The sequence below is a fragment of the Pseudopodoces humilis genome, chromosome 10 (assembly GCF_049639895.1).
Source record: "Pseudopodoces humilis isolate 2021_Gansu_Grassland_sample_001 chromosome 10, ASM4963989v1, whole genome shotgun sequence".
Lineage (NCBI taxonomy): Eukaryota > Metazoa > Chordata > Aves > Passeriformes > Paridae > Pseudopodoces > Pseudopodoces humilis.
In genome coordinates this window covers 26,061,433-26,086,123 of record NC_142209.1, presented here as the reverse complement: position 1 = coordinate 26,086,123, position 24,691 = coordinate 26,061,433, and the positions used below count along the sequence as shown (strand labels likewise).

General features: G+C 41.0%; 1 protein-coding gene across 4 annotated transcripts in view; it reads left to right on the top strand.

The window, feature by feature from the left end:
* RAB3B (RAB3B, member RAS oncogene family) overlaps positions 1-24,691 on the top strand; it is a 50,884-nt gene that overhangs the window by 5,400 nt on the left and 20,793 nt on the right. For 3 of the 4 annotated variants that reach the window (XM_005521151.3, XM_088060366.1, XM_088060368.1), the window contains one exon: positions 5,002-5,229. In XM_005521151.3, the coding sequence (XP_005521208.1) occupies positions 5,002-5,229 (228 nt within the window). Of the gene's footprint in view, positions 1-2,750; positions 2,851-5,001; positions 5,230-24,691 lie in introns of those variants that run through there. The other variant, XM_088060367.1, reaches the window with a different exon arrangement.

Genomic DNA, 24,691 nt, shown 5'->3' with positions numbered 1-24,691 from the left:
AAGGAGTGAGGTTTTATAATAGAAAATTGACATAGATGTGTAATTTGTGAACTAGAATATTTTTAATGTAGATGCACTTTCCAATACTTTTTGTGGAAAAAATACACAAAGTATTAATGCTTTTGAGAAGAAGATATGTTGCACATTAGGAACACCTCTCATTTGTTACTGTAGAAATACAGAGGAGTGGTTTCACCCCATCCTCTCACCTGCCTAATTAAAGAAATTTGTTTTAGTGGATGATGATGAAACAGTTAAACCGTCACATTTAAGTTGTTAGTGGTCCTAAATAACACAAGACAAATCTACGAAATTACAGTTTTGGCTTTAAAAATGAAGCATATTAAAAGATGTTTTTATTGCTAGAACTGCCCGGAAGTTGTAATATAGAGAATACAGAGGTTCATAACAAGTTGAATTTGCCAGTGTGTCTTAGGGTATAGTTTGAAGTATAAGTTGCATCAGTGTCACCAGGTTTCATGGTTAACTGGGGTGACTAACAGCAGAAAAGGAGAGACTCCTTCCCAAATTCAGACTTCTTTCTCACACTGCTCAGACTCTCTCTGCTGTGCTCTCACACTTTCTCTCACTGCTGTGAGAGAATGGGATGTAGAAACAGGATGTCTGTGAACACACCCATGTGGTTTTAATAAAGAGACATAAAACCTGCAAAGGTAATTGTTGGATTTCTATTTTTTCTTGTCTGTGAGAGGATAAAGAAGAACAGCCATCCACTAGTTCGTAGCCAAAACTGTAAGAGCTGGCAACACTAAAAGTCAACCTTAGCCTTTTCTTCTGGCAGTAAATTAATGATGAGATACATCAGTTGATTTCTAGCCAACAGTTTAAACTTTTACTGAAGTTGGCTGTAGGCAAAAAATGATGCAAAGCAGGGGTTACAGTGACCACTTTCAGTGATTCCTAAGAGCAGGAAGACTTTGATGTTTTGTTGCACTAGAAACCAATTTGAGTCTTTACCATGATGCTGCTCACAAACTGAGGAACAGAGCTGTGTGGATCCATCTGTGTGACACATTTCAGTGAGCACTAAAAACAACAAAGGCTGGTCTCCAATGGAGGTGTCTTAGGGCAATAGGCTTTTTTCTTCTAAAATTCATTAGACCAAAATAGAAACTAAAGGCAGGAGAGAGAGCCACCTTGACCTAGGAATATATTCTTTGGTGGCTAATAAGCTCTGATTAAGATTTTATTGCTTTAGAGCATTTGCAGCATCCTGCTCTAATGTGGTTTCTTTGTCTAATAAAAGATGAGCTCACAGTGCAGGCTTTTTCCTCAACAGGGAAATAATAAGGTATCTCAGAGCTATAAAACTGCCTATTCCCACAAAACTAGTTGGAAGTGGCTGTGTTTGAGACCTTGCTCCCATTGCTAATGCATGTGGGGAAAAAAGATTGTCAATATTAGTATGCTTTTACCTACAAAAAAGAGGGCTCCCCAGGCAAAGAACTAAATGATACAAGGTCTCATGCTGAAGTGATCTCAAGGACAATCTGATTGGCAGCTTTTCCTTCTCTTGTGTAGTGGGTTTTATGTCCTGTAGCAAAACCTTTCCTGTATAAGTATTTTATTGAGGATTAGTCTAAGGCAGTAGAAATGGAAACAGTCCTGAACTTCTCCTTTGCCCTCTGTGTGCCAGCTGTATTTGACCTGGTCTCCTGTAACAGAACCCTCCTTGGGCTGTGTGTTTGTGTGAAACAGCAGAGATGCTGCTCTGTTTGGAGCCACCCTAAATGAGCATCTGTGGCTGTGTTCTCAGGGAGCAGGGGTTACACTGCCAGCTAAATGGCCTTGGACCAAGGAGGGAGGACAATCCCCTGGGAGCAATGGCTGTGTGAGCCTTCAGGTGATTTGGACAGGAGCTGCCTGACCTCAGCGTGTTGTCTCCATTTCCCTCTGCTGCAGAATCTCCTCCAGGTGCAGAGGGCCTGCAGGAGATGTGGTTTTGTGGACCTTTCTCTCAGTAGCATAGCAACTGCTGCTACTTCCCACTTCTCTGTCCCCTCTGCTTGGCTCCCTCAGCCATGCAGGATCAGGAACTGAACCAACTTTACAAACAGCCCTGAAAAACAGGAGAAGCTGTGGGAGGACTTATTTTTAATTGGGATCTCTCTATTCTCTGAACCAGCCCTCTGCAGGGTCCTCAGGGCTGACATGACTAGGGAATGCTTGGAGCAGGAGTGAGACAACAGGTGGGGAAGAGAAAGGGAGGGGAGGAGGATCAGGAGTGAGGTCTGCTGTTCCCTGGCTTTGGGATTCAAGCACAAATTCAGGGCAGCCCTGTGAACACTTCCAGCCCAAGTGCTGGTGGAGCACAGCTTCAGTAATGATCTGCCATCAAAGAGATAATCAGAAATTAGTATGAAACTCCTTTCAGTTTCACTCCATTCACTAGAGAGGAAAGGGAAAAGTCCAGCTTAAGCAAGGGGATGGAGAATTTTTTCTTTAAAATTTTTGTGCTCTGACTGCCTCTGGTGATTCAAGGTGCTGACCTGCAGCATCTTCAGCCAGCACAGAGGCCAGCAAGGGTTGTGCTTCTATGACAACAGCCCCACGTTCTGGGCAAGTATCATTTGATCTTATTCTCTGTGTTGTGCTTCTAACAAAGCTGCTCAAGCTGGCCACATTCTGTAATTGCTTTCTCAGCTGAGATCTGAAAGTCACATTTGTAGCCAGGTACAATTCTGATTAGAGCAATCTAGGAGGGTTAATAGAGGCGGCAGTGCTTCAGCTGGAAGATCAGCTTGGAGTGTGTGGATGGATTCTGGGAAGGCAGGGGTTGAAAGAAGATACTGATTCCTGTGTGATCAGTGCAATACATCTTTGTTAAAGGTCTGCCTCTGAATCTTTAAAAGACCAAGCTTCAAGTGATGAAGGTTTTTCACTATTTCAAGCCTGTGTGTGTGGAATGGAGAAGTAGAGATTTAATTTTTTTTTCTTTAGCAAGTGCACAAGTGTTGTCAGTGGCATTTGTGGAGATTATACTGTGTATGGGGAAGATAAATTACTCAAATAGAAAATTTTCTGTTGTCCAGTGCAGTGATGGTACAAATCAACTAGTCACCTGATAAATAATTTTTGCAGCTGAGATTTCTGAGGATAAGGAGGCAGTGAGTGCATTGGCCTGAGTGTCTGAGTGGAAGTTAGTTAGATGTTGAATTCTTCATTTTAGAAATTCCTGCTGTGAATCACAACACATGAGTAGAAGAGCTGTTTTCTGATACACTAATGAGAAGTAAATTTATGCTTATGTTTTCTGGAGTGCTTGCAAAGGACTGTAGCCTTACTGAAGAGCAGCTGAAGTTCAGAAGAGAGTCTATCAGAATTTTACTGTATTCTACAGAGAAATACTTATGGGAAGATTTTAATGCTTTCAGTGCAGCTGCTCACTATTGAGCTACTGATAAATTTCTTCAGAAACTGCCCTTGTGAATGCAATCTGTGAACAAAATGTCTGCTGCACCAGTCCTTTTCTGTGTGAGAAAGTTGCACATGTTTAATCAGAGATAAACCATTGTGCATATTGTACTGAAGTTCAAAGTAGGTTGCTTTTGGTTTGTTCCCCCTCTGTAGGAAATTTAAGTTAAATTATCTCATCCCTATATAAACTGCCTTGGGATAGCATTTTGTTGTATAGTTGTGGATTTTGAGCTGTTTTTTTGGTTTTGTTTGAGTTTGTGGGGTGTTGTTGCTGTTTTTTTTCAGTGAATGGGTGAAATCCTGTGTGCAGGTGAGAAGGAGGAAGAAGGAAGGTATTTGGGCACAAATAGAGAATAGATATTGGAAATCTGAGAGTAGATATTGGAATGAGTTTTGTTCCCAAAGGTGTTTATGAATTTGAGTTGAGAAAATTAACTTCTGTGGATGCTGGGTGAAGGAGAGACTTCTGTCACTGCTCAGTCCCCTCTGACTCTGCACACAAATAGCCCAGGCCCTGGTTTGGTTGAGTAGCTGCTAATTAGACCTGTGCTGTCATTGCTCCCATTTGCCAGCTCTGTGACTGGTTATAAGGAGCCAAGACCTTTGCTTATTTGATGTGTGGTAGTTTCAAACAGCATGAGAGATTAAAAGTGTGGTATATCTGTTAAAAGGTAAAGTTTCTTTTTCCTCCTCTGTTGTAATTTGGCTTGTGTAGTTGTGTTCTGTACAACCAGAGATGAAAAGTCAGAGTCTTACCTCCTTCCACCAAGTGTCTGAGGTGCACACATTAAGGGCCATGAGCAGCCCTAGCTGCTCTAGTGATTCATAGTCTGCTGTTGTTTTTTATTGATTCTGAATCAAAAAGGGATAATTTATCCATTCCAAATGCTGTCTGCATCCCTACAGAGCCCTCACATTTTATGCAGTGCTGTTTATTCCAATTGCAGTCTTAGGAGTAGATAGGTGTAGGGTGGATTCAAAGTTGCCAGCTGAAATTCCTGGTTTTTTTCATCTTTTCCCACAGCCTTTTTTTTTCCTTCTGTAACTGTTGAGGATGGAACTTTTCTAAGGATAAAATGCTGGTGGTGCGTGCACTAGAAATGTGAATTTTCCATAGAAGAAGTAAAAGCAGTTATTTAGGTTTATTTACCTTGGAAGCTGCTTGATGAATTGCATGGTTGGATGCACTGTCAAAGATTTTAGTTCTTGGTTGCAGTTTATTGGAGCAACAGAAGTGGCACCCTGCCACTGGAGTAAAGAATGCTGTTTCCCCAGGAGTATTTGAACAATCTGCAATAGCCATCTGCTAGTCTGTTAAACACAAAGCAGTGCAACAGGTGTATTTCTTGGGTTTGGAAGTCTTACCAGCACGAGTGAACACTACACATTTAAAGCCAGGATTTAAAACAAGATTTCAAAGTGTGCTCCTCTTTAGTCAGCAGATACAGTACTTATGACATTAGAAAGTGGAGAGATAACCTAAACATATGGTACGCAGTTAAGGAAAACAAATGCTGAACTGCTCTTAAATCTGTTCTTTTTCCATGTTTGTCATTTTCTTAGATGGCTTCAGTAACAGACGCCAGATTCAGGCAGAAAGATACTTCAGACCAAAATTTTGATTACATGTTCAAGCTTCTGATCATTGGCAACAGTAGTGTGGGTAAAACATCCTTCCTCTTCAGATACGCCGACGACACCTTCACTCCGGCCTTTGTGAGCACAGTGGGAATCGACTTCAAGGTAAAAACAGTTTACAGGAATGACAAGAGAGTGAAGCTGCAGATTTGGGTAAGTGCCAGCATTTTCAAAGATGCTTTATATTAATCCCAGCAAAGCTGTGATGATAAAAACCAGCTTGTTTGGAAGTAGATTTTGGGATTGGTGTAGATTTTGGTTGTTTGTAAGTTCTGTGTGGCTGGACCTTTGTGTCCCTGCAGTAAACTGAGTTTTCTTTGTGTTACTGTCTCACTCAGCTGGTGAGGGTCCTGATGTGCTCGAAGCAGCTGCTCTACATTTGAGTGAACTCTACACACAACTCATACTATCATTTTATGGCCTCTACATAACATACTTGTATCTTCTTGTAATCATGTACCTGCTCAGCAGCCCATTTCTACTCAATTTCTGCCCCATCTAAGAGCTTAATCTTCTAATTGATCTACATTATAATTATAATTTATAATTCTTTAATAATTGCATTGCATTGTAAAATTACAGTAATCACATATGGGTTTTTTATTATTGTGGGGATCTTGAATAGTGAGAATCTAAAATGAGGTGCTTTTTTTTTTGTACTACAATTACATGATTCATTTTATTTCTGTGTTGCTGGGTACAATGTACAACAAATTATTTAATAAAAGATCTTTTTCATGTTGTAAAATCGTGACATTGAAACTAAGGTAGGCCACCTGATATGAAATGGATTAATTTAATTCAGGGTTTTGGCAATAAAAATGTTCTTACTTCAGGCCCTGTAGGCAACTAAAGATGATTTCCATTTAGTTGGTCGTTCTGAATTTTGGAATGTGAAATTTTCTAAGAAGTTGTTTAAAAGCAAGACAGAAAACATCTTAAAATATTAGAGTTTTTTTCAAAGATACTGTGATTAAAGTGTATTAAGCAATAATCTTAATTAAATCTGTTAGAGGGCTATGGGGCAAAAAAAGGCTTTGATAACCTTAAACTTCTTATAAAAAGAGATGTCAGGTGATTCCTCAGAGGGTGCTATCCATAGGACCTGTAATATTGGAGTTACCAACAGCACTGTTGATTTAACATTTATTTTTAATAAAAGGTACACCTAAGTGTTGGACAGTTTCCAGAGTAACTTCTGTTCTGTTCTGCTCCCTTTTTGCATGGATCCCTGACATGAACCATGATTCAAGGACCTTAACAAAAACACAGTGTGCCTCTATCAAAACCACAGTATTTGAACTTGCTTGTCTCCTGCCTGTCCTGAGATTACATTTGTCATTTCAATGTGTTCTCCAGGCTCCATTAGCATACTAAAACTACGGGCTCAGCTTCTATGTGTAGGAAGAAGGAGTTTTCATACCAACCTATCTTCCAATTACTTTTTAAAATTATTTACAACTGCTGTTGAGTTTCTGTGAGTGTGTGGCTCTGTGGCTCCATTGAACCCTTTGCTCTGACTTACAATTTTCCATTGATGTTGACATTTTTTCCATTGTGCTCCCCCTAAGCTTGGCATTAAGCCTTATCTGAATCAGGTTTAACGTGAAATTAAGTGAAGAAGGTAAAAGTGTTTGACTTAACCATTTCAAATATTTTTCTAAAATCCAGAGAAAAGCACTTCTAGGAACTTCTGATGTTGTCCACAGACCCAGGGTTTTTTCAGTTCAGGGTGCTTGTGGAGCTCTGAAGGGAGCATAGCTGTGGCAGATTGGAGGTGCTCAAGGGCTGTGCCAAATAACCTTGTTCTGTGCTCTGCAAGTCTCAGGGCAAGAGGGAAGTTATTACTGCCGTGCTGTGATCCAGAGAGTTTTGTTATCAGTGTGACTTTCTTTACATTACCTGTTGCCTGTGTTAAACAGCAGAACAGAATTTGGGTGCAGGACTGAGCTGCAGAGTCCTTTGTTGTGTTAAAGCTCAGAATAATTCACGCTGCTTCAAGGCCAAGCAGCTGCCTGTAAAGACAGACAGCTTGTCAGTAAATGCCTCTCTGGTCAGACTCCTGGTTTTGTTTCTCTAGCAGAAGTTGACGAGAATTTTAAAACCAGCGATCTTGCATTTGTGTTTGTGCTGAGTTTGAGGAAGTCTGTGTTTTGCAAATCAGGATTTGACAAGCTGTCACATGGGATGTTCAGAAGCAAGTGCTCCTCCGTTTGATTTTGGTGTCATTAATGGGCCTCTTGCTTTGTTGATATTAAAGCCTCAATCACCCAAATTGATATTTTAATAATCAGTTGTGCTTGTGACTAAGCAGTCTGGGAAATGATCTGCTTTGAAAAAACTTGAAAGGAATAGCTCTTTAGCTTGAGAGGAGCAGGACATAGCAGAGATATTCATGATGTTTTTAAGGTAGAATGACAGCACTGCTGCTCCATATGGAAACAGTAAAATGGTTCAGAGAGTGGTTTATGAAATAACATTTTGTTGTTTTTTTTTTCCCCCTTTCTTTAAAGAGCTCCAAGATCAGTTGACTGTGTTTTAATTTCAAATATTTTCTATCTTGTTTAGGAATGGTGGTGTTGTGTTAATAGAATAAATTAACTTTATTGAGAACATTAATTTTGTAGTTGGATGAGGCGTAGTAATTTAATATCTAATTAAAAACATTATTTGCATAAGTATATTAATATGTTATATATATATTTATATATCTACATAAATGCAATTCTTGGATTAGATTTTTTTTTATGACACTGCCATCTGTGATAGTACTTTCATATAAAGCATATTTCTTATGATTGGGTTGTAAGGAGCCAATTTATAATCTCTCTGCATTTCTTGACCAATTTTTTTGTTCCCAGAGTTGCTAATTACTGTTTGCTGGAGGAAAACTATTATATTTTCAGCTAGGTACGGTTTTTTATTATAAAAAATCTCAAAGGTAACATTATTATATTCTTAGCAAATGCAAACAGTTAATACTTAATGCAGACTTCAGGTTGCCTAGCAGCTAGAGAGGGCCACTTTGTCCAGATCCAGATGGAAGCAGGGTGAATGAATAAAAGTGATTTCAGTTTTAGGTAAGAGCAAGGTGAAATTTCTTTTTCTCTCTTCTGTGCATTGCTGGTGAGGGATAATGGTGCTGAAAATGACAGCAGAACTCCTGAGCAATGTGGCATTGAAGGGAGCTGCTGAGGGGCAGCCTCTGGCCCTTCCTGCTGGCCCAGTTTGGGTTCATTACATGAACTCTTTGCACAGCCACATAAATTAACTAATAGAAAATCATTGGCAGGGTCCAGTCCCAAACACTTGCACACCACCCAATACATACTTTGTGTGAGGAATTTGATTACATTTCCATTATACTTTTGTGCAGCACCCTACACAGGGGACTCTTAACATTGATGTGATTAATAATAAACATAACTAAATACAGGGTTTGGCAGCTGATGTTACAGTTGAAACTACTTTCCACCCCCCTTGTAAAAAGCAACAGAGATTAAATTTAACTTCAGATTAAAAGGTAGAAAGGCTGTGATGTTCAGACAGAGGCAGTATATTTAGGCTGCAGTATGATTTTTCTTTTAAGGAGCTGTTTATCAGAATTAAACTGCTAGGATGAAGGTTTTTTCTTCTCACTAACAAAAATGTCTCGGTGTCTTAACTGCTGAAACCTGTTGGGGTGTGGGATTAGCTGTAGTGGATGTCTGAAATGTGTTACAGCTCTCAGGCACAGCTGGGGAGAGGGTACAAAGCAACATTGCTCTGGGTTTTTTGGATCTTTAAAAACAGAAATATGACAACTGCTAATTATATTGAGTGGCAGTTACCACTACAAAACAGAAAAGTGTAAACCAAAATAACCCTCCTGCTGTGGTAGCCGTACAGAAGGCAAATACACAGTGTTTTTAAAAGCTTTTTGTATCAGGCATCACCTGGATGACAGGATGATCATGAGCAGCTCGCCTCTTAGGGAAGGCGTTTAAGGAAGTAACACTGGCAACTGAGTTAATTTTTTTTTATTTTATTTTTTTGTATTTACAGGAGGTAAAGTTAGAACACCATCATATTTGATTGTAAATTTTAATGTTAATTGCACACTTAACCAAAAGCTAATTATGCATTTTAGATGAGAGAGTTGTGTATTCCCAAGGCATCCTATTCCTGTCATGGTTTTGCCAAGTTCCTTGCAAGTGCTGACTTCAGGCTTGAATGCTTGCACAAAACTTGTTTCTAAAAAAAGAGATAATAAGGTTCAGTAATTAAATGTATAGATGTGATAGTGATGGGTGTCTCTAAAGCACTAATGGGCCTGATTCTGCTTTTACAGGCTCACAGTTGTGAAATCCTCTGATTTGCTGTTTAGATGAAGAATTAAAATGGAGAAATTCATGATAGTGAAAAGAACAGGTTGATCCTTGTAAGAGAGTCAAGGATTTCATTTTATTTGCAGCATTAAGGACTTGCTGGGTCCGAAGAATGAAAATCATTGTGGGTGAGTGGATGTAAAGCACTGCTTCTCATGCTAAAATACAATGCAGAATATTTGACTGGAGAAGAGATGCAATAACAGTGTCTGTAATTCAATTCCAAGGTCCTGGTTATATCTCAAGTAATAATACTTTTGCTTTGAGAAGAACTTGGTGCTCATGCCACTCTGAATGGGCTTTAAGATTTGAATTGCAAGGGTGATACAAAGGAGAGAAATAAAAACTTGACAAAAAAGACCCTGATGGGTCACTTATCCCCCACTCACTGTTGAATTTATTGAACAGCCTAAGCTTGCTGAGCAGGGCATTGCTGTGTTTGCAGTCAGTTGACATGGAGGACTTATTTCTGTTTATAGTTAATCACCTCAATCTCATTGTTATCTCATTATAACTCTGCATTACAGTGAAGGCCAAATTCTACTTCAGTCTAAGCTTCAAGCTCTGATACCCCTGCAGTTATCCCTGCTGACAACACTGGATTTGCTCTCACTGCAAAGTGTGGTATCTCTCTTTGTGCTCCATCTTTGCAGAGTTACTGAGCCCTTGGAGGCCTTGTTTTGTACATCTCCAGTAAAATGAAACCTGTTGTGTTCAGAGGTACCAGGCTGTATCCAGGGGCAGTGGCAAGTGTGTGTTTGTTGATAAAGAGCTGTTGGTAGTTCAAAGGTTTGGACCTTTCCTAGCGAAAATGAGCCAATGCTGACTGTTTGTCCAGTAGAGGAAAAGCTGTACATGGGAAATTTCAAGGGAAATTATTCACTTGATGTAGTAAGGCAGTTAAGGTTTGAGAGGACAAATGAATTGCTGACCTCCCAACGTTTTGTATTTAATGCCTTTTTACCAGAAATTCAGGATAGATATTTTGTCGTCATTTTATATAAGGTCTTAGACTCATGTGCCTTGAAACCTTTTTGTGTTGTCCTTGTCTCATCAGAATCACCCTTATTATAATTTTTATAATTATTTATTCTTTTATAATATATAAATTATATATAAATTATATTTAAACCATAAATTATAATAATATAATAATTTCTTTCACAATTTTATCTTCTGCATAATGACTGGGTATGTTCTATATTTAAATATGCTGGGTGGCACTGTGATCAGTTATGAGATAACAGTGGGTGGAATTTATGAGTTCTCATAGTGTTTGTCTCAAGTGAGCATGTACTTAAACTGTGTCACATTTGGTCAGATGAAAAAAATGTAACTACTGTGCTTACTCGTATTTATAACTTTTATGCATTGTGTTGTCTACTGGAGTGTCATGTTTATGCAACACTTGAGTACTTGAATGGCTGATTTTAGAATTAAAAAAGGGAATCCAAACCCCCCCCAAATTGTACCCTATAGCACAACTGGAGTAACTAGGAATTTATCAGTGTAAACTTTGTGATTTATTTTCTGTTGTCCAGCTGTTCAATATCATCCTGATTCATGTAGCAGCATGAACTGGGCTCCAGAGATAAGCACCGAATTTCTGTTTTCTGTTGCACTGGAGGCATTGGATTCTGCAGACAGAAGGAAACATTGGTGAGAAGTACCAGAAACTGGACAAAAAGGCAGCACATTCCTGCAGTGTGGAGAGCTGGGAGGCCTCTGGTTTGCTGGTTAGGTTTTTCCATGTGCAGAACAATGTCATGTTTACCAGGTGACGCTGATCTCAACCCAGATTTCTGGTGAGCTCTTCTGGCTGCCCAGCAAACACTAATGAGGGTGACAAAGTAGGAAATGTAAATCCTGTTTGGGGTGAAATGTATCTTCCAATAGCAGCTTAGTACCTTGAATTTTGTGGCCAGGGGGTCTCTCCACTGTAGCCCAGAAGTGCACCCTAAGCATCCCAGTGTATCCTTCTCTGCTTCTGACACAGTTTGGGTTTGCAGCATTGCTAAGATGTTCCTCCATCCATATGGAGCTGCCAGTCCCACGTGCACACATCCCTGCTCAGCTTACACATGGCATCCTGTGCTTCTGTTGTGCACTTGCATCTTGTTTGAAAATTCCTCTAGTATTGCCAGTTCTGCTTTGGATCCATTTCTGTACTAATCAGATACTCACTGCTTCGCTACTAATTTGTGTTAGAAACTGAAACAGGAGGTGGCAGGAGTGTTTGAAACTTGGGGGGAGCAGGTGTAAGTGCAGCAGATAAACACTGTTATGAGCTGCTGTGCTTCATTAACTGAAGTACCTTCATGTGATATGACTCAAGTGATTAAACTTTGTGTATTACTCAAAGAAGGCTGGATGGTGGTATTTTCTCAGCCAGATTCTGGCTGTTTTGTCACTCTGACAAACTGATCCAGAGATCTGCAGCAGTGCTAGACGGTAAAGTCATGGCAAGAGAGCAGTGTGTGTGGATCCGTGTGTGCGCATGTATGCTCCTGGTGCTACCAGATTTTACTGTCCCTCTGCTTTCCTTTCAGCCAGAGCAATAAAACAGAACATACAGGGGACCTGTGCACAGGATGTTTACGAGGCAGAACACTCACCCTACTGCTGTTTTTGCTTTTGCATGTGCTTACTCAAAGACTCACCTGCTGCTTGCCCTCCGTGGGTCCCTCGGTCGGCGCTGCTGCCGTGGCAGTTGTGAAGTTGCTGCGTGTTCCAGTGCCATGGTAACTGCATCCCGCTCTGCTGGCTGCCAGCAGGCACCAGGCCTGCCCAGTTGTGAAAGGAAGCAAGAGCTCCAAGTGGTAGACTGGCATGAATCAGCTTTGATAAGTCCAGATTAAGTCCTTTACCAAGGACTGCAAGTCTCTTTTTTTTTTGAGGGAAGAAAGAGAAATAACTCCCATCAAATGTGTTTTGGATTTATTTTTTCTTAAACTCTAAAAGGCTTAAAAAATTGTTTTCATTGGAATTACCACCAAGTGATAAATTGCTTTCTTGCTCTGCAGTTTAACCTCACACTACACACATTTCTGTAAGGTTGTGCCACTTTTCCCATCATTTTCTCTTGTCTCTGTGTTGTGCACCCTGGCTTGCTCTTGGAGAGGTTAGAGAGCACCTTTGCAAGCACTTTTGCACTAACTGCAAGGTGAGTTCTTGCAGAGTACTGTCATAAAAACATTTAAAATCATGGAGTTGTGCCTAAGAGTGAGCAAGTAGAACTGGGGAAAAGCGAGGAATTCTTGTTTGCTTTTTGCAGAAGAAATACTCTGACTGTGATAAAGCACACAGGTGCATCACTTAATTACATAGAATAATAACACTGGAAATTTACAGTGTGCAAGGGTGTAATTAATGAATGCATTTTTCAAGTCTTTCCTGTATGAGAGTGGAATGATGGACATAATAACTTCTATGCTTCTGTTAGCCTCTCTTGGCCCTCACTGGGTTGTAGAACCACCAGTGCTGTGAGGGCTGCTACTGTGAAGGCAGTGCAGTGAGACACTGAGGGGAGGCTGTCTGAAAGAAAGAATATTGTGCTCAGTGCAGCAGGATGGGGCTTGCAACAAGCCTGGTTTAGCTAAAGCACAGCTTCAGCTGACTTTGCTGTGCCCCTTCCACCTCTGGAGTGCTGCCTCTGGCAGGTGTGATCTGTGCAGACAACTCCACTGTGCAGTGCTGATGTGTCCTGAAAGGAGCAAGAGAGCGCAGTGAAAACTGGGGCAAGACTTGTGTAGAACTGAAGCGGGACCATGGAAAGAAAAATCCCAGTGGCTTTAGTGAATGCATTAATTACAGTGGAAAACAGCCCCAAAGAGCAGTGCTGTAAACGCTGGCTTGCAAGCAGCAAGGAGTGGCCCTGAGCAGCAACCCCAGGAGGGCTGGAGAGGTGGAATTGCTCTCAGAAGTGTCAGTCTCTGTGAGCTCCAGGGGGATTCCAGCCTTCCTGGGAGGTGCTTGGTGCCTGAGATCTGGAAGGGGGTATGCATTTGGCAAAGCTCTTCAGCCTGTTTTTATACACCCTTCCTCACCAAGCCCCCTCCCTAGGTTGTTTTCCTAAGTGTGAGAGCGAAGCATAGAAGAGACTTGAATGGATTGGCTGATTATGGGAACTTAGGGCTTCAGATGAGTAGTATTTCTGTACTGATGCTCCTTCTGACTGCTGTAGTATAATTAGGCAACTGCTGCAAATCCACCATCCAAATCCACCTGTGTAAGGTGCCTTATCCTAGCTAAAATGATCCTCTCTTTTAGAAGGATGCCCTTCACCTTGGAAATAGCATGCAGAAAGAGTCACTACTGAAAACATATTAAATGAGGTAAATCTGTGAGAACTGCTTAGTCCCTCTTGAATTTTTGGGGTATTGGAAGTATAAGAATAATAATTTCCTTCCACTTGCACTGGTTAACGATTTTAGGGGAAAGCAAATTCTTGCAAGTGAAGCATCTGCATGAAGTCCTCCTCTGTGATGTACTTTCTATTGTTCTGAGTTGCATATGCCACAGTAGCATGTTCAAAGCTGTGGCCACCATTCCAAAGTCTTGGAAATGTTTGAAATTATTTCAGTTTTTCTGCTAAAATTCATATATAAATATGTGTAGGAGCTACTTAGTATTCAAAATACTGCAAGAAATCTAAAGGGAACAAATACAGTAAAAAAACACCATTGTCATGGCAAAACTTTGATTTCAATAATCTTTCACCTGAATCTGGAAGTGGTCTTGGTCTACAGGATATTTACTGCTTTGACACAAAATTTCACCTGAGTGAGTGGAACTTGCAGAATCTGGCTGAAAGTTGGACACAGCAGCACCTTTGTGTCTGTGCAGCAGTGGCTCAAAGTGATTTGTCTGTTCTCCCATCTGCAGCAGGGGCTGTGGGAATCCTCCCTTGCCTGCCTGGCTGGGAGACCAGGAAGCAGTTGTGTGTCAAAACCTGGTGTTGCTAAGTGATGGCAAGGTAGCCACCTGCCTTAGTGTTTACAAACCCCCAGTGCTCAAACAGAAGGAAATGAATAGCTTTATCTTCCATTAGCTGCGTGCAAGGTGTTTATTCACTCTGGTCCTGAAAGTATCAAACATGTGCATCCCTTTTACTCCAGCTGGAATCGTCAGAGTTTTCCCTGGAATGCCAGCTGTTTATTCTGCCTGAGAATGCATCCTCCAAGTAATGTTGTATTACCCTATAGCTATGAGAGACAGTGCAGTCAGTTTGATGATTAAGAAAATACAGACTTAAAAAAAAGAACCAACAACCCAATCAAAAACCCGATATACAATCAAACTCCTTTTTATCACCTAATGCAAAGGCAAAGAAGAGGTGGTATTTGTTTTGTTGTCTATAATGTCAGAATCCATGCAATAGCCCTCTTTATCTTTTCTCTCCTTTTTCTTTCTTTTTAAACACAGTGTATGTGGCTAAGAAGAATCGTAGCACTGATTTATTTTCTTACTGTATTTTTTGTGAAGGAAGCTGAGAATAAATCCAGACTATCAGATTTGCTAACTGTTCTGGGACTGTTATCAGGAAATAGAAGAAGTAGATCTTTCACTTCTTGTCTACTTATTTTATGGATATTTTAAAAAAAATGATAAAGGTTTAATTGCCCTCATGCCACAGGTGAGTCTGCTGTGTTCTGCTAAAATCTGTCTGCTCAATAAAGTGCTTGTTCAAAATAATCTCTCAAAGGGAGATGCTGAGTGACTTTTGCAGCTGTGACTCATTGGATCTTCATTTTTTAAATCAAAATATTCCCAAGACATATTAATTTTAAGATCTCATGTATTAAATTCTTGATTAATAACAATAAGAGTATTGGTTTGACAGTGTGTCAAGGCTTGAGGGATTCATATAACCAATGTTCTCTCTTCAGAGCAGGAGGGATAGTTCATTTTTTCACAGAGAAGGACTTGGCAGAGACACAGGACTGGAACTAGAATCTCTCAGCTGAAAGAATGGAAGCTTTCCAGTGGTTCTCTCCCTGTGAGGGGAAGCAATCCCTGCAGTCAGGAAATCCAGCTCCCCAAATTAATTGGTCTTCCCTTCATCCAGAGGATGTGGAGCACCTGTGTGTGTGCGGAGGAAGGGGCAGTGTTTTCAGGAATGAAATCTGCACTGGCATTGGTGATTACTTCCTACTCCTAAAACATGGGCCCTTCCTGAGTCTTACAGTTCTGCCCAGTACAGGTGGCCCTTTGAATTTGGAGCAGTTTCCAGCAGGGCCTTCTGACCCCAGAGAAGTTCTCTTCCAGAGTCAGGAGTGTGTCCTGTGTAAGGAAATGTCCTCTCTTGGGAGTCTTGGTGCCTTGGTTCTCAGCTTTGGCAGTCCCAAAGTGTCACTCAGTTCCCACAGGTAGCTGCAAAAATCCTGTAAGTTTAACTTTGCTCTTATGATTGAGCTCTTCATTCACTCTGAGTAATGAATGGGACAGAAAATTGTGTTTCTTTGTTCTGTTGAGTAATGAAAGAGAAAATTGTGCTTCCTTTACTAAACAACTGTTGCCAGAAATAGCACCTGACTATATTTTATCTGTCTCTTCTTCCTTACTATTATTTTACTACACTAAATGCAATTTTTTTTCCCCCTTTGGATTTCTTTCCGTCTTTGTGCCCTGAAGCTGCAAACAGCAAATTTTGTGAGTCATAGAAATGTTCTGAAACATCAAACTAAGTAGAAAGTGGAGAATGAGTTCTCAAAAGGTTGTGAATGCTGCTGACGTCAATCTCAGATTGAAATAAGAAAGGAGATGTGGCTGGCAGATCCTGTGAGCAGGACTGTAAACACACTTATGCTAATTCTGTTGTTGAAGGAGAAATTGTGTTTTTATAAATGAAGGCAATAGTCCCAACTGAAGACTTAAGAGGCATTCATCTTAGTAACTAGATGATCTTGAGCTTTCATACTTTATGCTGAAATTTGCCTTCAGCAGATTCAAACGAAATTGCTTGGAAGTGACTAAAATGAATGGCAGCATGCTTTCTGCTTTTTCAGCTTGTAACATAATTCAGTTTTCCAGCTCTGCTTGTGCAGAATTCCTCCTTCAAAGTGACATTGCAAAGTATGGGGTTTTCTAATGAACAGAAGACTGTGATGAACCTATTTAGACATTTTTCTTGATTGTCTCTGGCAGAGAACAGAATTTTGGAAGTAGCGAGGAGTCATGAAAGTCAATATGCCTTATGAATTATTTTGATAACATGAAACATTTATCTTGTAGAAAACTGTTAGTAATACTGTTTTTGAAGTTAAATACATGCAGATTGCATATCCATATTGATTTGATGGTACTATTGAAAGTTCCTATAGGTGTGGTGAGAAGAGTGCAAGAAATTACTAAAGAAAAGGGATGCTTTCTTTCGTAGAAACTACAGGGAAGATATTTGTTGTTAGCTTATCAGTGCAGAATGTTTTTATGTGTGTGCATGTTTTGCCTTTGATGACTGCAGCAGTTCAAAACTGACAGGTTACTGATGTACTTGTTGACTACTTTATCCTACCTCCATTGAGATGGTTCACTGGAAGCCTTGCATCCAATTGTTAATTAGTGCTGCAGTGATCACTCCTGATGTATTTTGACCAAAGGTATGTTTCCAGTGGTGAAATAGGAGTTAAATATGTTTAAACCTTTTTCAAATCAAGCTGTCTTTTGGAGAGGATCTTACAGCAGCAGATATAATAGTGCCAGAGAGACAAAGTGAACTTAAGTGAGCCTAGAGGTATTGAAGGAGCAAGGTAATGTGATTGCTGGTTAACTGGATCAGGGCAGCAGAGGGAATGCCTCCACCAGGTATCTGTATTCCTGTGCTCAGGTGCCTTCCTGATGCTGTGAAGAACTTCTGACAGATTCCTGTGGGAAGTCCATTTTCAGATTGGTAGCACAGTGGGTACCTGGGTATGAAATATTGCAGTCAAGGCCAGTACGGAAATAAACAAGAAACATCCCTTCAAAATTAGAGATTAAATACAGGCTGGATTTACCTGCATGTAGCCAGCAGGAGCTCAGTGGGAAGGTAATGAAGTGGGACTGTCTAGCTGGGCACTCGGTGCAAAATGTGGTTTTGCTTTGATGCTGAGGAGAGTGCAGGGGAAGAAGTTCTGGCTCTTGGAGAGTGTGCACACTGTTCTGTGAATAGAAATAACAAAGAAGAGCAGCCCCAGGGGTTGCTGCCAGCTCAGGGGATACCAGAGCAAGCCTGTCTCCGCTCAGGCTTCAGTCACAGGCTCCTTCTGGAAGGGGGGCCAAACCCCATCAATCTGCAGTCCTTTTTCTGCCATAACTTTTTGGTCACCACTGAAAGGAAAAAGTAGGCAGTGATGACAAATAATGTGGCTGAAAATCTATCAGCCACTGAGATAGGACATAACATGTCTGATGTATGTGCTGACAGTAGAATTCTAAGGCTTCTGACCAAAAATGATCAGAGATCATCTGGAAGTCACAGTACAATTTCATCAGCAGGAAGAGACCTGTGAGGGATGAGGTCCTTTAAATTACACCTATAGGGTTAAGAAAAAGTTTTAAATTGAGAGTCTGTGGGGAATAAAAAAGGGTCTGAGGAATTTGCCTGTTTCTGCATGGAGGAGGAAGAGAGGGTTTTGTGTTTCAGCCATAGGAATATTTTAGTATTGCAAAGGTAAACCACAAGCTGATTTATTGGCGCTTGGCTTCTAAGTTAGAAAAGTGTTTCCTCTGTTCTGTTACTCATATAAAGTTTTACATAATTATACTTCTCTGCAATTTTGTATCCATTTGCAGAAGCACCAATTTCTGATTGCTGTTTAGATCAGAAGCTTGTACTGTTCAGGACAGGATGCTGAAACACTTCAGCTGCTAATCTGAGCTGGCATGGTGATTTCTTTACCCCCTGGTGATTCCTCTACCCCATGGTGAATGAGCACAGAGACAGAGAAGCATTTCTGTTTCCTGAAGCTTCCTGTTTCTGATTAACCAGCATAAAAATTAATATCTGCTGAATTGATGCTTATCAGAATTACTAAACAACTCTTCTGACTCCAGCAGTGACACTCGATTATGTTTCTCACTCCTAAGCCTCTTAGAGGTTTAGCATTTATGAATCCCCTCTAATACTTTGCTTGACACATTTGGTTAGGCATATGACAGTGATCAGCTGAGAGAAAAACAAGTCATCTCATCAAGTACAAATTGAGGCTTCTAGTAAGCAGAGTGGAGAGGAAAGCAAAGGTTTCCTGCTGTTTGAAGTCAGAACAGAACAGGGCTGTTAAAATAACTGTAATGCATTTAATATAAAAACAGGCTGTGTGTCCACTTCCCAGCCAGCTTCAGACAGTCCATCACAGCTGGTTTTGTGAGCAGTTGTAGGAGGGAGGCTGAGGACTGTGTGCACTGAAGAGAGGTGGTTCAGCTCTCACCTGGTGCCTCAGGATGCAGAGCACGCTGAGGATGTGTATCTTACCCTTGATAGTGGTTCTGCAGCTAAACTGGGATAGAACCCAAACACAGGGCTCTGAGGGGCTGCCCACCCAGTGCCTCCTGGAATGCAGAGTGGGTGGTCTAGTGGGGAGGAGGCAGCCCTGGTGCTGATTGGGGTGGTGGCTCCTGCAGTCCCTTGCTGCTCGCTTGCTCCTGACCCTTCTTCACAGAGAAATTCAGCAGTGGCTGGAGGAGGTGCTGCTCAGCCAGCCTCGTAACCTTTCAGCAGTGGCTTCAAAATGAAGGCTCCTAAGCATTCCTGCAATACCAATGATGTTAAAAAGTAGTTGGTATTGTAAGCAGGTGCATTCCCAGCTCGGCATACCTTGACAATTTGTCAGCAGCCAGATGTTTAACTAGGTGGAGTAAGTGATGACTCGAAATACCATCATATAAATCTTACAAATGGTACCACAGCTGAGCCTCTGGGTATGCCTGGTGAATTGTGATTTCTCAGAGGTTCTGTTTGATCAGAGACTGAACTCTTCCTTTAACCCATGATTGGACCCCACAGGGACAGCAGGTATTGTGATGCATCACTAGTGACTAGTTTCAACAAATCAGTTAAGTGCTCCTTTGGAGCTACATAAGGCTGGTTGAAAATAGTTAAATGTTGGTGTTTGAATGGAAATTGTCCTAATATTGCTGTGAAATGGGGCTGCAGAAAGAAGCTTCCTACAGCTTCACAGTCTTGCTTTGGTATACATTTCAGCCAGCATATGGTATGCATTTTAACTGAACACATGGCGAACTAATTTGATTTGAGTTGATTGATTTTGATTACTGACATGAGGATATGCTAATGAGAAACAATCCAGCGTGTCTAAAAGATTGTTTCAGTTTCTAGCACAGCTGATACATGTTTGTATCATATGCATGAAAAGTAGGGAAGAAAATGTTGTCTATTTTGAAATTTTTTTCAGTGGTTACTGTGTGGTGAGCAGGAGGAGATACATTACTCTGATTGCAGCTTGACAACACATTATTCTGTCAGTACAAATTAGGACTAATTGAATATATCAAGCAAGGACGTGTGTAGTTTTTGCATCAGGAAATGGGCAATACTGGTATCTGTAAAAAACCTCAAGCCATTTTTCAGGAAAACTTCTGTGGATCAGGAGGTGAATCTAAAAAGTTTCAGAAGGAGGTTGTTCAGTAGAGGTGTGTGAGTCTAGACCAGCTCAGACCAATGTCTTTGAAATTGGTTTGTTAGTTTTTAATTTACTGGAGCCTGTTCAGTTTAGATGTTTGTGTACATGTTGCTTAGGGAGGAAAAAGTGGAGGATTTTCAGAGAAGGTGGATTATTGGATGCAACATCTCAAACCTGAGGCTAAATACTTTTACTTGTGAGCATTCAGTTATAGGTAGGAAGCCTTGCTGTTGTTTTGTGTGAGTATAAACCAGCCAGGGTATGAAGTGTTGCTCTCTGAAAAGAAGTGGAACACCTTCCTTGCTGTATTTATTCCTCCTGTGCTCTCAAAAAGTCCTATCAGCTTCTGTAGATTGGGATCCTGCAGATGCTGAACAAACATGCATCACTCTAAATATACAGCTTAAGACCAGTGGAGCTGGTTGTTCCACCCTTGTGAATATGAAATTAGGATCTTTCCAAGTGGTCAGTAAATGAAGCTTGGGTTGTAAGAAGTCAGTTGCTCTCCTTATAGGAGACTTAGAATCATAGAGTTGATGAGGTTGGAGCAAACCTCTAAGATGGGGTCCAGCTGTTTACCCAGCACTGCCAAGCCCACCACTAACCTGTTTCCCCAGCTGCCACATCCACTTGTCTTTTAAATACCCCCAGGGATGGTGACTCCACTACTTCTGTGGACAGCCTGTGCCAGTGCCTGACCACCCTTCAGTGAAGAAATTTTTCCTAATATCTAATTTAAATGTCCTTTAAAATTGGTACAACTTGAAGCCATTTTCCCTTGTTCTGTCACTTTTTACCAGGGAACAGAGCCTGATCCCCACCTGGCTACAACCTCCTTTCAGGGAATTGTGGAGAGTGACAAGGTCCTCCCTGACTCTCCTCTCCAGGCTGAACACCTGCAGCTCCCTCAACTGCTCCTCAACACTTGTGCTCCTTCCCCAGCTCCATTGCTCTTCTCCAGACATGATTGATATCTAAGCCCGAGAGTGATTTCCACCCAGCCAAAAATACCCACTTCATCAAGGAGGTATAAAATGTTATTTATATAAGAGCATTAAATGATAAGCCACCACATAGTAATTGATAGCAACTGATCTGAGTGACTAATGCAAATAATCACTATAGACACAGCTGCTGCAGGAGAGGAAAAAAACCTGGGATGCTTTACAGCCATCTCTGTGTGATGTTTCTCACACAGGACTTGAGTAATCACACTGCCTGTGTGCAGCTACCAAGGTGAGCCATATAAATAACATTTATTTAAGTAAACAGTAGCCTCCTGTATTAAACCTGAGTTGGAGGAGGGGAGCTAATGCTTCTTTTCCCCCTGCTGTAAGGTTCTGCAGTGGGGTCAAACCTTCTGCGTGGGCACAAAACTATTGCTGAGGGAGAAGGAATTCACAGGTGAGATAAGCCCACAAATGTCAGCACTGCAGTTGTTTTGTCCCAGAACAGCTCCAAGGTGATCACAGTGCTTGTTGCACTGTTGGCAGCACAGCTGGCAGTACTGCCAGTGAGGCTGCTTTGGAACTCAGGAGTTCTCTCACCTTTAGGCACTGTGATGTGTGAGAGGAGGAGATGGCACCTCTGAGAAGCAGAAAGTCCCATTGATATATGACATGTTGCTCTGTTGCTAAGTGGGGTGCTCTCCTTAGGTACATGACACAACCTGGCTTTTCTGCTTTTGCTGTGTGTTTTGCAGGAGTGATTCATGGGATGTGAGCACAGTTGCTAAGATCAGGAAGAGGTTTGCTGGTATTTAATCTGCTCCTGTCAAGCAGCAGGGTGGTATCTCCTTCTGGATGTAGCAGATGACAGCCTTGATGTGTCCATGAGGCAGTTTGTATTTGATATTTGGAAGGTATAGCTTGTCAGTTAACACCTGTCTTCATTCAGGTGGGTAAGCTGATGTGTAAAGGCAAATTAACTATACTCTATATATGAACCTGTGAAAACCTAATTCTTTGTGGCCAAAACAGTCTGTATTTCAATGTAATATCTCAAATCTGTATTTCAGTATAAATGACTAGCTACCTCCAGGCTGGCATTTCTCCCCCCACCCCTTGTTTCTCTTATATATCAATTCTTCATTCCTTGAGAAGAACACTAACTAGTTCTGGAATGACTTTGTCATGTCTATAGATGCCTGTCTCTCACATGCCCCCAAAATTCAGGTCTTCTCTGGAACTGGACATTTGGGGATAGAAGTAGATCCATGGCACTGGAAGTGGCCAGAAGTAATCCATAGAGGTAGGGAGGTGTTTATGTAATTGGGAGGAAAATCCTTGCTGCTCAAAGGTCAGTGAAGAGAGGTGTGTTCTCACAAAGATTCAGCACGACTCCCAAAAGGCTTTGGCATGTGCCTTTGGTCTCCCCTGCTTTAACACCCTGTGATGAGCTTTCTCTCCTCCTTGTCTGAGCTGCCCCTCAAGCACTGTCCATCTGCAGTGACAGGAGCCTGCTCTGTGACTGGCATGGTTTGTCACTGTTGAGCAAGTGAAGAAATGGAAGATCAGCTGCTAATCTCAGTTGAACTCAGACAAACCCAGAAAACCTCAGCTCCTACAGCAGCGTACCTGGGAGCAAAATCTGGATCAGATGCTCTCTCTGAAGTTACATTGGAAAAATGTGCCCAGAAATTATTTTACTTTCAGATGGTGGGAACCATAATGAATTATGAATAACAAGCTGGTGACTCCTGTGAACAAAGAAATTCTGAGAAGTCCTGTGCTGGTTTATTGCAGCTTCCCACACAACAGGATGAATGAGTTTGCAGCAGGGAAAGTACAGGTCTGTGTTATTCAATTTTGTGTTGAAGCTGGAAGGAACAATGGTATCCTGGTAACTTGTGATCCTAATCTTCCTTACAAGATTGTAAAACTGCTTACCCTGGTAGTTATCAAGTTAATATAGCACATTCTTTCTGAATTTCTTGTTTTCCTTTTTATTGCAACATTGCGTTTGCGAACTCTCTGATGTTATTTGATCCCTTCAGCAAATCAAATATGCTAATTAAAAGTATTTTTACTACTGTGCCTACTTGATTTTTTTCCTTTAGTTATTAATTTTCTTTGTTTTAACAATTCTGTTAGTACCTGAGAATTTTGACCTAAGCAGGGTCTAATTGGGACACAATGTGAAGCCTGTGATTGTGTTTTTGTTTTCATTGGAATATTTCATTAATTGTATTTTCATCAATTCCTCCTGGAGTCTGAGTATGTCTGCAAAATGGCTTTTTAGTAACCACATGGATGTTGAGGTGGTGACTAGTTGTAATTCTCAGTGCAGTCTGTGCACTGAAATCTGCATTACCATGCTATGAAATTGTCCAGCATTCAGATTATGTCACAAGCTGACAGAATGGAAAAGCTCCAAGAGGAGGATGCTGTTATATGCTAGGAACATATGTCACACAGCATCAAATCCTGACCTGAGTCTCTTGGATGCATGAATCAAGTGCATCTTTGTCTTTGAATTTCTCAAGCTTTACCAGAGTTCTTTGTTACTCTGTGGCTGCTGGTTTTGGCCAAACCCCTGGAAGGGACAGAAGAAACTCTACACAAAGATGTAAAAACCAACCAAACAAGAACCTCAACAACCAAAAAAACCCCAGCCTACCAGCAGATGCTGAGGTCTATGGTTACCAAAATAACTAATTGAGGTGTTTTCCCTCTCCTTAACAATTTAAATAATGAAATGGGTACAAGTCCTAGACCTAGTGAGATGAACTGGAGTTCTTTGGCCTTACTGAGTGTGAAAAGATAATATCACTTTATCATCTGCAGTTTCTAAGTACCTTGGGAATTGCAGATTTAGAGTCATTCAAGCTTGAAGGAGAGACTGCCTGAAGACCTGCTGGTCTCTGTCACAGATGAAGAGACCTGTCCCCTGCCCAAGGAAGCTGCTTGCTTTGTTTTTTCTGAAACAAGCCTTGTAATATCCTGGGGAGATTTTTGTACTTAACTCACCCAAATACAGCTCATCTTTCCAATGGTTTATAAGCCAGCCTTCCCATCATCGTTTTTGCTGTTCTTTTGGCTCATTTCAGTTTGTCCCTTGTTTGACATGTTATGAGGTGTCTCCTTCCCTGAAGTTACAGATTCCATTCCCTCCAGAAAAGTCCCAGTCTATTTCCAGTTTCATCCCTCCCATTTTCTTTCATGGGCACAGAGATAAACGTCTTTGTTTGCCAGGTGCACCCTGAATACCTGCTGTTTTCATTCTTTCCACACAAAAATGCCACCTCTACCGAGGGGGCATGAGTGGAGGTTGGTTATGTTTACATCTCATTTCAGGAGATTGCAGCTCGCCTGCTCACTAATTAAAAGGAGGAAAACATGTTGCCTGTTCTTATCTAAGAGTTTTTTTTATAGCATTTGCTGCCTGTTGATGTAACTGCCCAATGAATGCAGGGTGATTTGATGTATCATTAGTGATGTGGAAGGACAGTATCAGATTAGAACAGAGTGTTTATTCTTTATCATCTAATACTTATTGCCTGACTGTTTGACTCCAGGAACAGTACATAACATGGATGAAACTTTGCTGCATATTTACTTTTGCCTTATTTAATGAGGATAACTAGAATCCAGGAAATTTTTAGTCACTAAGCATCAGGAAGGCTGGCAG